General features: G+C 37.7%; 1 protein-coding gene across 4 annotated transcripts in view; it reads right to left on the bottom strand.

Annotated features, from left to right (window-relative positions):
* The window catches only part of csde1 (cold shock domain containing E1, RNA-binding), an 80623-nt gene that overhangs the window by 20210 nt on the left and 43819 nt on the right, over positions 1 to 16594 (bottom strand). For all 4 annotated transcript variants that reach the window (XM_052034485.1, XM_052034486.1, XM_052034484.1 and 1 more), the window contains 6 exons: positions 14769 to 14894; positions 13670 to 13882; positions 13274 to 13414; positions 11349 to 11513; positions 4151 to 4258; positions 1075 to 1250 (listed from right to left, as the gene is read on the bottom strand). In XM_052034485.1, the coding sequence (XP_051890445.1) occupies positions 1075 to 1250; positions 4151 to 4258; positions 11349 to 11513; positions 13274 to 13414; positions 13670 to 13882; positions 14769 to 14894 (929 nt within the window). The remainder of the gene's footprint in view (positions 1 to 1074; positions 1251 to 4150; positions 4259 to 11348; positions 11514 to 13273; positions 13415 to 13669; positions 13883 to 14768; positions 14895 to 16594) is intronic.

A 16594-nucleotide genomic window follows, 5' to 3' on the forward strand; every position in this document is an offset into this window, starting at 1 on the left:
CAGGTAGGCAATCAGATGATGGAAGGATAATGGGGTAGCTAACAACAACCCACTACCCTGTAAATCTATAATCCTGGCCTTACAAATTCTTAATCTCATGTTCTCCCAGGGTGCAGGTGCAGCAAGATCAAAAGCGATTAATCACATCTGTTAAATTATAAAAGTAGCCCTTAACTCTTTATTTGATCCTCTAAGTAGCTGTTCCTTCAAAGTACTATCCTTGGAGAATATGAAGTCATTGATTGTGAAGCAATTACACCATGGAACAAATAAAAAAAGGAATCAAGCAACAGGAAAGGAATTGGAACACATGCTGGCATAGTCAAGGGATCAGGATTTTGTTTTAAATAGTAAACAATCTGGAAAAAAAAACACCATTGTAATTTGTTTCAATACAAATGAGACCAGAGGCAATGTTACCTATGCCTTCTTTAAAGATGTTTTGCGGTCTTACTATGTGAATCATTTTAGTGATGCTATTGGAGGATAACATTGCCATCATCTTAATAACCCACTGAGTCAGCACAACTGTGGATGTCCAAATGGACAGTTCACAGTGAATGCATCATAAACACGTACTATTATTTTTGTGAACTATAAAAACATTAGATTTTGGTCATGCATTGGTAAAAGGATAAATAAATGAAATAAAGGCATTTCCATGGTCATGAAAATTGATGTTAATTTTTCCTCTATATTACACACCAAACTAATTTGGTATGGAATATACCCAGCAGTTTAAATTCTCCATTAGTGAAACCTTAGTCAGAATTACCAAAGGGATGCCACTTACAGCTGGCATTAGCAACATGAGTCCTTGATCTAATTACATCAATGGCCAAATTCCCCATTAATGCAAATCTGAAAACACCCAGTTTCAAAAGTTACAAATAAAGTGGAACACTGGAAGTTCTAGAAAGTAATAAAATCATGTGAATATTTTAGCAAAATGCACATCGAATCTAAACACAAGTTCACTGAGAAGGGTGATACTTTTCATTTAAAAATTGTAAGCAAGCAAACATGCACTCAATGTTTTGTAAATGCAGTGCAAGCATCAAATAAGCAGCTCACCTGTAGTGGAAGAAAATTTCTTGATCATGTTGAGAAGTTTCGATGAAACCAAAATTATCCTTCAATGCTGCCACATATCCTACAAGTCTCTTGGCATTGGGGTTACGATTTAGAATTTTGATTGATACTGCACTCTGTAGGCCAGTTCTTTTAACTTCACAAATGCTAAATTCAATCTACACACAAAATTAGAAATAAGAGCTGCTTTAAGAAACGATTGACAATCAATGCCCATTTAACAAAGTGTAGTTGTATAAAACTAGCACAGATACCTCAATGGAAATACATACCTATGGGTATGGAACCGCAATAGGTTTAAAAGAAGCTTTTAGTGACTTAAGAATGTTTTCATTTGTAACCTCATCACAAGAAATGCTGATGAATAATTGATCACCAAAATTCTGGTTAAGTGAATGTAACTAGCTTGCAAACAGGTCACTGAAATGCAATAATATAAATATTAAGTCTATATTTTGACTAACATTGAAGGGCCTCAACCCACTCAAACTGGATGTGGGATTACAATTTTGCTGTATATGTGTGGCCCAGGGCCCATAAAAATTAGGTTTTACCAAATACCACAGGAACAAAATGACCACATCTTCAACATGATTTTTTTAAAAACTCAAATAGGTTCTGACACTTCAGTAAGTTTATCCCATCAATAGCTAATCCTTGCAGACCAGGGCTAAAAATTTGCTCACCAAGTTAGGATGACAGGTAGGGCATTTCAAGAGGACTGTGCTTAAAGAGAAGAACATTCCTATTCTTGATCACCAAGCAGCAATTCATCGTAAATTGCAAAATATAGCTGCTTTATATAGGAGACAACTCAAATTTCATTTCAATAATGCCAGATAGGTAGGTGCAGATGAACAAGCTTCACTCTATAATATGCCTCATAGGAACCACATGGATCTGGTTTTCAAACTTATCCCTTACTACTACCCCTTATAATTATGACAATGGAATACATCTGCATTACCATTCAGCTAAGCACAGAATACTGTGGGACTACACTACTCCATTGAGAGAACAACCGGAAGCTGGGATCTTCAATTGGATCTAATATTACAAACTCTCCATCTATTGATAAAATGTACGAACCACCAATGTACAGCACAGATGGAAAACGATAGAGTCCCCCAAGTCCTTACCTTACACCCTACCAGCCTCTGCATCCAGCAGATCCTGTGTCATTTCCACCTGCAGCAATGAGATCCCAGCACCAACCACATCATCTCCTCCCCATCCCTTTCCACCTTCTACAGGGACCACTCCCTCTATGACTCCCCTGGTCTGCTCATCCCTCACCACCCATTCCCCCCGACCTCAGGCACTTTCCCCAACAACCACAGGAGGTGCAACACTTGTTCTTACATCTCTTGCCTCACTACTGCCTCTCAGGGACCCAAACAGCCCTACCAAGGGAGGCAAAGATTCACATGCACCCCTCCAACCTTGTCTACTGCATTCAGTGCTCCTGATGTGGCCTCCTCTATATTAGGAAGACCAAACTCAGATTAGGTGACAGATTTACAGAGTGCCTATGAAGTGAATTGGCCATTGGGACCCCATTATTTACCCCAATTATGGAAAACAAGGATGTAAATTTTCAATTAATACCATTTTTAAGATTTCTAAACTGTAGAGGAAACAAACTGAAGACCTAATGGTGCTGCTGGTTATTGCATTCTTTTTAGAAAAACCTCAAAACTATAGGACTATGTAACAGTAATGTTAGGCATAGCAGATTAGAAATTAAGACTTGCATTGCAATATAATGAGTGCATTCTGTAATAAATTGCACATGTGCAGGAATGTATGCACCAATATCTATATTAAAGACACTACCCCGTTTCAAACTAGTAATACATCCTGCCACAATACTTCAATGAGAACACCCATTAGGAACATACTACTTGCTTGCAGTAATCATTACATCTCTACACAACATAGCCAAAGTTCAAAATTGCTCTTAAATCCAATGTTGCAGGACAAAAAAATTATTGGCAAATAACAGTGCTTTCCTCAACTTTGGCCATATGGTGGCTCTGTACCAGCTTAATTTAGATAAAAAGGCAAATTGAGCCCAAAAATCATGGCAAAAATTGAAGGGAGGAGAAACTTGATAATTCAGTGAACTTGATAATAGTTAAACACTTTTAAAAATTCTCAGTAGAATAATCAAGAGCTTGTTAATAGTCAACAAGCCCATTCTTATTAGGCAACATTATCAGTGTACACAGTCGAAATACTGAGTGGGAGGTGGGAGACTGAAACAATTACTCATTGACAGAAAACTGGACCAGCAATAGAGTGGCAAAATCCACTTCAGTGATTTGCCTCCTGATTTTGCAAAGCCCTTCTGTCAACATGTCAAATGTGATGGAAAAAATGCAGCTCCAACAAAAGCAGAATCCCATCTAGGGAAAAGTGCACAATCTATAAAAGCTCAAGACAGTAAGCACATGGGAACCTAACCAGTTTTAGGTTCCCCTCCAGAGCACACACTGCCAACTTGCAAATTTCACTGTCTCCTTGAACATACAAACTCAGTGTAGGTACCTTCACCACACTGACAGCAAATGTTCAAAATGATGGTGAACCACCACCTTCAAGGGCAATTAGGGATGATCAGAAAATGGCTGCTTAATGAATCCCAGATCTTGTAAGCCAATAGTGAATAAGATTTATTGCTTCTCACCAGCCCACTCCATTTCCCATTTTTCCCTCTTTCCCTGGAACAGCCCTGTTATTCCACAATCCTCTAACCATCCTCCAACCAGTCTCAAATTCCCATGTGCAAATTCTTAGGAGGGGTAAATTCTTTTTATTAAAACAATTGCAGAGGGGAAAGAATCAGCTTTGTGGTTAAACTTGTAGCAAACAAAGTCTATAATAATGTACCACAATGAGAGACAACTTTAACTCTTCACAAGATGTAATAAGAAACCAGATTTTAGACTCATTAAATTTCAGTGCCATGATCACTGAAAAAATCTTTAAGAGCCAACAGTTTAACCTACTTGCAAAGGTAAAATGGAACTGCAAAAAACAAAACACCTCCATGTACCTTGTCACCAAGTTGTGGAATTGCACACCCTTCCAGCTCTTTTATATGGTATGGTACAGTCATTCTTATCCCAGCTTCATCATACGCAATTACTCCCTCTTCAGAATCCTAAAGAATGACAATAGGAAAAGTTTAGCAACAGTGGTCAGCTCACTGATAGCACATTAACGAGACTGTTAGCAAAAGAGTCTTCGTCACTGAATTCTTTCACTCCTATAATGTTTACCCACTTAAATTAAAAGGACCATGCCAAAAATCCACATGCGTTTAAAAAAATTCAACATTGACTTCAATTTCAACAATATTTCCAAGGTTACATATTATGAATTTTCTCAATACTTAAATGTTCTCGTGAAATGTATTACCATTTCTAAGTGGCACTCAACAAGAATTTTCTCAGCAACAGCACAGATGCACATAGCAGGAAACCAAGTATGGAAGATAAGGATATGGGGTACCCTTGCACACAAATCCTTGTAAGTGAATGTGCAGGTACAATAAGGAATAGGGCCAATGGCTATCATTGCAAAGGATTTGAATACTAGAGTAAAGCCTTCATGTTCCAATTAAACAGGGTCCTGTACAAATCTGGTCTTTCTTTCTCAAAAAGGATACACAAGTATTAGAAGGAATGCAGGAAAAACTGACCAGACCGATTCCTGGGATTACCAGAAGTGTAGGGTCAAAACGCTACTGTGCGTTGCCATACAAGGAGAGCTTAAGCAGACTGGGTCTGTACACTGTATTAAGAATGAGGGGAGACACCATTGAATCATACAAAATTTTTACAGGGCATCATAGGATAGATGCAGGGAAGTTGTTCCGAGATGTCTGGAACAAGCGATCTGTTTCAAAATAAGCAGTTAACAATTTAAAAGAGAGATGGAGAGATTTCTTCTGGCAGAGAGTGGTGAATCTTTGCAATTCTCTACCCTGTAGGGTTGTAGGTCACTGCAGAGATGCATTTATTTCTGGATATTGAGAAAATGGGGGAATACTGGAGGAAGAGAGCAGACATAGACATATCACCCATGATCTTGATGAACAGCAGAGCAGATTGAAGGGGCCAGATGGCTTACTTCTGCTCCTAATTATGTAAATGAATTAGGGTGGGAGAAGCTCATGGAGCACAAACAATGAAATTGCTGCCAAAACTCTTCAGACCATTGCCCCAAGTTCAAACCACTTCATCAATAACCTTCCATCTTAAATTCTGGAGTGTTAATGCTTGCTGATGATGATACCAGTGTTCAGCTCATCTACTAACTCCTCCTATAATAAATTTGCCCTTGCTCACAGGTCTTGGACAACATTCAGGCTTGGTCTAATTACTTGGCATAAAACACTGGCTGCTTGTTATGACCATCTGCTATAACAAAGAATCAAACCACTATCCCTTAACATTCAATGGTGTTACTATTAAAGTTAACTGAACCAATCCTATAAATTCTGGGTGCTGTGGTAATAAACTGAAAGTTTTCAGTTGCAAATGATTCACTCCCAACTCAAAGCCCTTTTCCATTTACAATGTACTTCAAGAGCAATGGGTGCTAGAATATTCTACACTTGTCCATGAATGCAGCTGCAAAGTTGGCACAATTTACATCAAAGCAACAAACTTGATTGCCACTCATCAGCACATCATAGATGTACATGGATCAAGATTGATTGCAGCAACACCAGAGCTCCTGAGGTCACTCAAATCTGCCAACTTCAACATCCATGCATTTTAATGTTTTGATGACCAATTTATTCATGGTCTTCTCACTCTTCTCGTTTGAAGGCATTACATCTGAGGCAAACCCCTCCTCAGAGCATAATGATAACATTTTTAGGTCTCAAAAACTCCAATGTATCTAGCTTCTTAAAATGCAAACAGCCCTTAGGAGTGTTACCCTCATTTTTCTTGCTTCAGCTCAAATTTACATTTTCTTCAAGTTCCCTTAGGTTTGCTTGTTCCTAAGGTTTATTTAGAAAGTCTTCCTTTTGAACAATTACTTCAAAGACCTTTTTAATGCTTTGGCTGGTTTAAACTGGGTATTTGTGCCAATCTCCATTATTCATTTTACATAACTGCTCTTTCCCTGCATTCAATATTAAATGCTGTTCAGAATGTGTTAATTCTATGCACCCAGTATTCTTAAACCACAAATTTACTGACAACACACCGAGCCTTCACAATGTTTCAGGAAGGGAGCCTTCTGCAGTAAACTAAATGCCCAAAACAGCTTTGCTTTTTAACTTAATGCCCAATTTACACAAACTGCATGGAATGCCCAAAGTTGGGAGATTTTTCAATTTTGAACAAAGCACATCTTAAAATATTTAGGTTTAGAATGCTTTTGTAATCAATACCAGTGACATAATTTTTTAGTCTGAATAAAATGGTGGTTTTGCAATCATTATGCTATACAATTGGAACATAGCAACAGATTACAGTTTCAGTTGCTTGAGTTTTGATGGCATTGTTGGATCATGGCTGGTCTAAACCTTAACCAGATCAGTCTCTGCCAGGGCTCCTTAAACCTGAATGCACTTGCTGACCAAACATTTTCAACTTTTCAATTGATTTAACCTTATTGTAGTTTTGTGGAGATTTCCACTACCTAGTGTGCGAAGGTATGTTTCCCAACATCTTGCTCTGGTCCTCATTTTGGATTTCCTCCATTGAGAGAAAAGTTCCTTATACTCATGCTAAATGCATCCATTAGATCAAATGACGATCAAGTTTAAATAAACTGCCCGCAAATTTAACCTTTGTCATTTCTGTGAACATGCACTTCAAGGGGAACCCATCCTTCCCAAGGTGCAGTGCTCTGAACAGGGTACTGTTCTAAATGGAGACACAAGAGACTGTAGATGCTAGAAACTGGACCAAAAAACAGCTGCTGTAGGAGCTCAGGAGAAAGAGTAGAATGGTAGACACTGAGTTGAGACCCTGCATCAGACTGAGTGGAGAGGGAAGATAGCTGGTATAAAGGGGAGCGGCAAGACAGGGGGTTGATAGGTGGATTGAGGGGCGATGAATGATAGGTAGATAGAGACAGGTGAGGGCGAAGGTGGAGACAGCCACTGGAAGGTGGCAAGCAGGAAAACAGGCTGCCAGTGCTGGAATGTGATAAAGAAGGTGATAATAGGAACCATTAAAAAGGGAGAGATGAAGGCAGATCAACTCTGCCAACAATAAGTTTGCTTCTACATTTTATACACAACGTTTAAAGGATGTAGAGAATTGGAACCTTGAATAAACAGATTCAAGAGTGCTGAAATGGTATCACTGAAACTTCCCTGGGTCAAATGGACCTCTACTGACGTGGCCTACTTGCCAAGCTCCGTTTTAAATCAAACTGCACATTTCCACTGAATGACAATAAAAGCCAACTGAACTGACGAACTGCAGGACAGCCAGTGAGGGGGCTTCGCAGCAAATAAAATGTGCCAATGTATCACAGACAAAGTACTTCACAAGACAGTCAATGGCATGAAATATTACTGCTGGCCAGCTCACACAGCAGATGGGATATTAATTAACTTCTACCTTATTTCATCCATCACAAAAGCACATAGGAATTCTATTGCAAACCAAATCAACTTCATATCACTGTGCCTTTCAGAAAAGCAACTCTTCAGGACTAATTGCGCAATACATGCCAATTAGGCATCAGGCAAATTACCTGCTCCATTGTTGGATTTCATTTATGACAAGATGCATTTTATGTAGAATTTAAGTAATGCAATTGTTGATAAAATTCACTGGTTAGTTAGGCAGAATACATTCCATGCTATCACAGATTTAGGATTAGCCAAAGGAGACCCTCAGCTAGGCCAATAACCTGCATAGTGCAAGGTTCTACAATTCACCGGAATTAGTGATTTAACTTTCCCAGAATTGTTTTTCACAAAAGGATTCAATTAGCTTTACCACAAATATTAACTGTACTGTGGTCAAACCATGCCAAAACTTGGCCTAAATATTGCCGAGTAACAAAAAAAAACATGGATTAATGAAATGCAAATGAACAGGATTTGCAAGGACTCAAATTTTTTCCTGAGCAAAGGTAGTACACAATAAAAAATATTTGCATTTCTGGTATTCTTGGTACTTCAACTGAAAGAGGCAAGGTTGCAGACAGTAAAGTAGAATCAAGAGATCTAATTCAGATGCATTACAGCAGTGCACAATGCACACACTACTACAATCTGGGATACAGACCAAATTAGTATTAGTTCAGCACCTCTGGCCTGTGCAACAGTGCAAACTGAGCTACACTAAACATGTACAGCAGTTGCAACGTATTATTACCAACCATGACAATACTGCCAACCTCTACCATCAGACTTTCTGGGTGGGTGATTGGGAAACTTTGGAAATTTTGCAGTCGATTTAGGTCAATGGAAAAAAGAACCAAGACTTCCAGTTAAATAATTTACATGGAGTTAGATGAGATTTATGAACAAAATCCCTTTGATTAAAAATCATCGAAAGTAAAAACTGCAGATGTTGGAATTCTGAAGTAAAACTAAAAATGATAAAAGCAGAGTTCATGGTTCAAATCAAAGATTCTCTCAGGAGAAAAAAGTTAATGTGAAAACAACTTTCTCCTTCCCAGTTCTAATTTTTGGGGGGGGGGGGGGGGGGGGTCCTGTTCAGAAACTGACTTTCCACTGCAGCTACCTAACCTTTTGATTAAAGCTATTCTGCATGGTCAGCATTTTGGATTCCACAAGCTCTGATATCACCAAGGACTTGTCAATGTTCTGAATTTAAATTAACTAAAAACAAAACAATTTTCATTAATTTAGCTTCCTTTTCCACCGGCACCCCCAAAATAACATTTTAGTTCCATTACTTCCCAAGTACAGTTCAATCACTTTGAAATACTCGAGAAAAGCTTGTGGCAAGTGAAAATCAATTAGTAAAACAGTTTTGCCAGGAAAAAGTAGTATTAAAAGTGATACTGATCACTACAGCATTCAACCATGAAGGATACCATGCCATAGCATAATTTTCTTTCCGCATCCTGAACTTGAATTCTCCATGTCCAGAAGATAAGCTTGCAATGTAGATTGTAAACATTTTCACTCAAACTTAAGGCAAATACTGAGCAGTTGACTGTCATAGCCAATAAAATGCTCTATACAGTACATACTGGAGTAGCAAACAGAAGGTTACCCAGCAAAAAAAAGTTGAGCAGAGACTGACTTGTACCCACTGAATAAAATCAGAATTCCTGGGCACATCCCAGTGACAATGGCAGAGTAATAGTGACTGCATTTACACCCGCCAGCTAAGAAATAAAAGGCTTCAGGTGTTCTACATCTTTGTTCCTGTATTACTTCATTTCCCATTCTCATACGTCAACCTTTACTTACACTATCTCCAGATAGATCAGCAGCAATTAACAAGTCTCTCCAAAAGACAGAACAAGTACTTCCAGAAGTTTTATTTCAGGTTTCCAGTATCTGCAATTTTTTTTTTAACTTCTCAAATAATCTGGAGGATGCAAGTTTAAATGCAGTTGGAAGTAAAAATTAAAAAAACTTGCCATCAATTTTCATGGACATTTTGCTACCAGAATTCCATCAACCTTGTATGCCCTCCTGTCACTAAATTCATGTCAATGCCCTACCTGTCTTGAACCCATTTTGCCAATGTATATACAAGGACTAGGAAGTACACATTAATACCAGTATTTTGAAAAAACATGCCAAATACTTCTTCACTAAAGCCAGTTTGTCCCTGTGACATCCTATATATTAACAGAATCAAATGATCAGAAGCTGTGCAACTTCAGAAGTTGCATTTAAAAACAGACTAAAAAGGATTTCATGGGCCATGGGTATTTTCCCCCAGCTGAGTGATCAGTGGAATTTGCTGCCATAGAAATATCAGGATCAAGGATAGTGCCATTACATCACATGCATACTGCTGGATCAGGAGAAAAAATAGATGCAAATGGTTGTTTGACAATTTGATTCTTCTAGGTCACACACACTCATCTCACTTTGCTTGACTGTAGCTGTTTCCAAAGTACAGAAACCTTAGTTGGTTGAAATGCAATGTTAGCCTACATGCACTTCCTACAACTGCAATTAGTTCACCCACATCAATCTAACACTTGCTTTTCCTTCAGATCTCTGGCACATTAAATAAAGTAGCATACTAAAGATGGAAAGCCAGACTTCAAAGTTGTGGAAAGGAAGCTAAAAGATAGGAACACAGTCTTCAAAAGGATGCCACACTTGTATAAAACTTGGGTTATGGAGATCTCAGTAAATCCATTTTTGCCATAATTTAAACTGCCTTAGCATCTGTTGTGAGACCCAGTCTGAATTTTATGGCCAAATTAGGCACAGTCAAGGTACTTTGCTAACACATATCAAGTCAAAACAAGATTTTAAATTCTACCCTGGCATTGTGCCTTAATTTTAATACAAATTGAATCACCACTCTGAAACCAAATAATGTGCAGAAATGAGCAAAATTTTCATTAGTTTTCAGTTGTTAATCATACCTCCCACTTTCCAATCCATTCGTGGATAAAGTTGGAAGCTATAATAGTGAGATGAGACAACTGCTCTAACAAAACTCTGGCTTCAGTAGCTACAAAAATATGCATTCAGATCCTGCCTAGAAAGACAAGTCATTCAGACTCATATCTGCAATACAGATGAAGACCATTCAATCCATGAGCTGAAGGAGTAGCCATGTAGTTTCATGTCTTTGTTTTCTTACCCACAACTCTAAACTCTTGCTCAAGTTTCCATCCTTTTAAAAATGACTTACTGAATCAACTTCCATCACTTTTCTGATGGAAAATGATATTGCAGATCAAGTTAATGAGGCAAAAACTTCATTTTCCATTTAGATCTTTTTCCAATGGTTTTACATCTACGACCTTCATATTATTGACCCACCATTCAAGAGAGAAAAATCTGTTAAAAACCTTACTTTGAAAACCTTGATTAGGTCACTTTCATCTTCTCCATTCTATGATTGGAATAACTATAGATATTTAACAGCTTTGATAACATTTCTAAAGCAGGTACAACATTCATATTGTAATCAGTTCAGGTATAGAAATAATCAATGCTCTTGAATTCCACAAGGGCATCTTAAAATTCCTACAGAACCATCATCCCAAGCTAGAATCCTCAAGGTCAGCCAAATGCTTCATACTGATTTGATTCATCTTACTTTTTCTTTACTCTTAGCTGGGCTGGTGGACTTGGACATTGAACCAGTAGCTTCTTTCTCCACAACTCCAAAGTAACGCTGCTCAGATTGTGTGTGAAACGACACAGTCCCTTTTGGAAGCTTTTTAATGCGGATTGCATGGTTCCTCTGAGCTGAAAGAACATCCTTAGAAAAAACAAACTAATTAGATCTTTACAGATAATGCAAATACACAATATATAATTGCCAAGAAATGTACTGTTCTGTGAAAGAAAGCTTGCCATGTGTAATCTGTAACGGAGACTATTTACTATTTCTGTAAGATATCTAAGAAACAAGTTGAACACTGTTCTGATTAGAAGTGCTAAAATATGGAAGTTTTCATCCTCCAGCACCACTCTCAAGCAGACAGACCAAGCTCTTTTGCAGGACTATTGTCCCTCCCTGCCACATCTACATTTACAACAGCCTGGGACTGAATTGCCACCGGTCTGATTCAGGGTTTAATAAATGACAAAAGACCAGAATTATTCTGTCCTAATATACCTTTGGGTTTGAGAGACAACAGTAATGTTAATTTAACAGCTGACACTGACACCACTCTCTCAACTGCCCTTTGCTAGTGAGCAGAGTCCAGCACCCTTGCAACCATCTGAGGTTAATCCACCAATAATCTTGTGTGTCACAACCTGAAGTGACCATCTAGATTCCTCTTCCTTAAATGAATAATGACCCGCCTGCTGAAGTCTGCTAGGTGGCTGACCTGGTCACCTGTCCCTAACTGCAATGACATCATTTAAGCCAAAAACCTTGCCAAATATCATCAGCCTCCCCTTTGACTAAAGTTCTACACTTCCCCAGACCTAGGACCCTGATTGTTACTGGCATAGGAATTTTAGAGATGTAGTTAGTCAAAAGCCACAGGGATCACGCAAGTGGTTAATCTTAGTTTCTCACAGCTTGGAGGCTTTGGCTCTGTCATGTCCTGCAGAGTCAGCAAATATTAAATGCTAGTCAGTTTCTGGGTATATGGATTTACTGTACAGCTACACAGCCCCACAGATGGCTAATTTTATGTACACTCTTCTTGCAAATATGACTACAACTTGGGAGAAACCCAACTGTAATTGAAACCAGTTTCCAATCTTCAATCTTCCTTCCTTTGTAAGAGTTGTTCATCTACCCAGAGCTCATGTAGGGTTTGGAACATACCACTAAATATTTAATTCAAGTATTAAGCACATAATCCAAGACCACAAGACTTTACATTTTTAAACATACCTTAATGCACATGCAAGAATCTTGGCATAATGCTGTTACTTGACTGTAGATCAGTGAGATTTTTGTAAATCCTTGCATTTGTATCAAGGCAAATTTTGCACTTCTATTAGCTTAAAACGATGGGTGACTAACACTAGTTGTAAATGTAGGTTGGCAAAGAAAACCTCAGAAAACATAGTCTGCCTTTAATAATATTAGAAATTTCAAACTTGTTTACTCAATGCTTTGCACTCAAACCCGCACCCCCCCCCCCACCTCCAAACAGATCTCCAGTTATTTCCTTCCTTTGTAAAGGACTTGCTGTGTTCCACGGAGTGCTCCATTGTCAGAAGCTAAATTAAGGAACCAATGAGTTCAAGTATTCACAAGAAGATCCAACAGCACTGTCATATTTACCAGAGCTAGCATTCCTCCAACCAGAACCAAAGTTAAAACAGTATTATACATCAATTACCATTTTGGGATATAATACATAGGCAGTCAGCTTACAGAAAGTGTTAGAGCCAACTTCAGATGTGAACAATTACACAGTATAAATTACCTTTATGTGGAGTGAGCAACAAATCAAGCACCAGAGGCCCAGGGTACTGCTCCTTTATCAGCTCAAATCATAACTGTATACAGATTTGAATAAAAGCACTTAATATACAAATTGAAGCACTTACAGGGACAACAGTGAATTCAACCTCATCCGAGATGTGGAGCTGCAGGCTATCCATGATCTCACTAAAGTGGAAGAACATTCGAGCATCGCGATCTACACATTTAATGAAACCAAATCCGTCTCTCATAGCTGCAATCACACCCTATATAAACGAGAGAATCTGTAAGTCTTCAAGGAAAGAATACACAATTTAGAAATACTTTCACTGATATTTAAGTATCCTTAGAGTTTGTCACCCTAAGATCAATAAACCTGTCATCTATACCTGTGCTCCCAATGCCATGTCCATCATTTCACCATCTACTAGTTTACCTCCCCTTCCAAAACCACAAGTCACTCATATCTACATGCGTCCTAATAGATTACTTGTATTAAGAGTTAAAAATTTTAAACTTACCATTTCTCTGGTCTCTCCAGTTAACTCAAAAGAATCAGTCAGGATTTCAATATTTGTAGCACGTTCTAATTTGTCACGTCGATCAGTGGAGATATTAAACCTGACATGGTCACCTTCTAATAGAGTAACTTTAGATCTGGTGTCCTTATCTCCAAAGGGAAGTTCTTTGGAAATGGTAAAGTTTACTTTGATACGTCCTGGCAAAGGATCAGTCTACAATAAAAATGGTTGCAACTTTCAGTAGGGAAAGTGATAAAACTAGTCTAATGATCAGTAACAATGCACAAATGATTAGTAATTATTGTAGAAACAGCAAACCTAAATTAAAAATCAAAATGCATTTTGTAATTTGAAGATTATAGGGAAACATTGTGGAAAATAACCTATGCTATCAATGACTGGAATTGTTTATGATTCGAGTACTTACAAAAGGATAATGTTTATACATTTTCTGGAACATTGTGGTTTTGTTCATTTGCTTGTTCTCATTTTATTAAATTTTCAAAAATGTTGATATTTACCGTCACATTACCCTGCAAACCATGTGGGTTAAACCAACAATCACATTTAGTATAGAAATCACTGCCAGTGTCCAGTGAGCAATTAACTGAATATGCATTTTCAATCCCTCCTTCCCCTCTTTGCTATCATAGACATTAATTCACAATGAATTTCATTTCTCAATCACAAACTTTAGTAGCCAGTAAGATTTTGAATAAGGTTAATCATAATTACTCCAGGCACGTTGAACAGTTTACTTGACTCGCGTTTGGCCATTATGTACTGGCACTTAAAATGATTATTGTACTTCTCTGCACGTTCCTGACTTTCCCATTTGTATATGTTTTGAGATTGTCCTCCAACTTCATTGAAGCAGTTTTGTTAATGTCAATTTTTGTTGACGTGTTTAGACAAAATTGTTTTGCCCAATAACTAAATACTTGAAATATGAAAAACAGTGACAAAGTTATTGAACACAATGGCCATTTTGCCATACTTCTGCCAGAGAGAACACTTGTTGCTACACAATTCAATCCTGTATTTAAGAACATGTGCAACTATCTTTGAAATAACCAGAGTAAATTTGTACTAGATTTACCTGGGTTTTACTGGATACTTTTGGAATAACTTTGGTGACAGTTCCATCAAACTGTTCAATACTAACATCCTCAAATATAACAGTTCCTTGGGGTAACAGTTTCACTTCAGTGGCAACTTCTTTTCCCTAGGAAAAAAAACATCACTAGACCATTGAGTTTTCATTAATGTTAAAGTTTCCTAATTGAGAACACAATTTTGCTAACTGTACTGACTGTATCCTGCCAGATTTAAAGATAAATTCAAAAACTTCTGCAAAGTGTATTATGAAGCACATATTACTTCAGAATATGAGGAATTGCTCATGTTGAAATCGAGCATCTCACTCCTTTAAGGTAGTTATAATAGCAAGAAACATGAAATAATATAAAAAGGAATCTTTTGTGATTGTACACCACAGAACCCTTGTGGTTCTGAGGTTATTATTAATGATTACAAAAAGTCACATTACCGCTGTCTGCAGTTGCACATGTCATGGTAAATTCAAGTGTTGCACCATAGTGACATTAATACTAATCACTGTTCACCTGTGTGGGTATTACTGCTGAATGGATGCACAACTTGGAGTGGATTACAAGTAGAAGAGCAGATGTACTGCTCTCAGCTTCTTATTTCAGGGAGAAACAAAAATGTATTTAAACAATACAATTTTTTTTTACGAAGGGAAGTAATGGATACAGAGAATTATCCAAGGATTTTGAAATCTCCCATCCCCATCATGCAGAATAAATTAACAAATCTTCAATATACAGGATGGTCATTCCACTAAAACAAAAAAGTGAACCTCACTAATCTTTCCAAACCCCATGATGGAACATAGGTGGAGGATCCTTGATGGAGATTCCCACTATCCCCATCCTTTTCTACAACTCCTAGCTACTTTTGTACCTTCAACAATTACTTTAATGGACATCTTGGACTATCAAACTGAACCAAAGTGTGCTGCAGATTGGAAACACTCCCAGGTTTTCTCCCTTCCAGTTTTCCAAAAAAGGCTTTTTACCACAATTTAGTTTAGACCAATTAACTAATATAGCATGGGCTTAGATTGCAATTCAAAACCTCAGCTTTGTAGTTCAACGTGGCATGTATAAATGTAGAGAGACTTGAAAGAGCCGTAAGTACATTTCCAGATTTTTTTTTGTTTGTTTAAAAACATTCTGGAATCCACATTTAGAAAGTGAACATCCATAATACATCTAAAGGATGAAATTTCTCATCTGCACACTAGATGTCATTATTTCCCAAAACAGATTCTCAATCCACATGAACTATAGGGCAAACCTCTGGATTTGAGAAAAATAGCAATACTTGAAAATTTAACATGCTCCTCTGCAAAACTTTTTGCACAAGTCATTATAGCTCAGGTCTCTGACCATGTATATGCTCTACACAAGGCTTTGTACACTTTCCTTCATCTTATCCTATTAATACATTTTCCTGCTCCTTTACTCGTCATGTACTTGACTAGCTTCTTATATTCATCTAAGACTTCAATCTGACTGGTAATTAAAAATACATTTTAATAATTGATTGCAGAAATTAAAATTCCAGTAGGTTACTTTCAGAATATGCTAGCTGAGCTGAAAAAGTGCTGCATGAAAACTGTCAGATGTAGCTTTTCTTAATATATTGAAGAAATGGTAGAGAGCTCCGAGGCCCCAATTATCAACAGCTCACTGCGAACCATCAAATGGCCATTTCCCTTGGTTTGGAGAGGGTGGGGTCCAGAAGCAGGGGTCACAAACAGGATACAGGGTAAGATATTTAGAACAGATATTTCTTCCATCAGGTGTTGAAGCAGTTGATTTCTCAACCACAGAAGGC

The sequence above is a fragment of the Pristis pectinata genome, chromosome 20 (assembly GCF_009764475.1).
Source record: "Pristis pectinata isolate sPriPec2 chromosome 20, sPriPec2.1.pri, whole genome shotgun sequence".
Lineage (NCBI taxonomy): Eukaryota > Metazoa > Chordata > Chondrichthyes > Rhinopristiformes > Pristidae > Pristis > Pristis pectinata.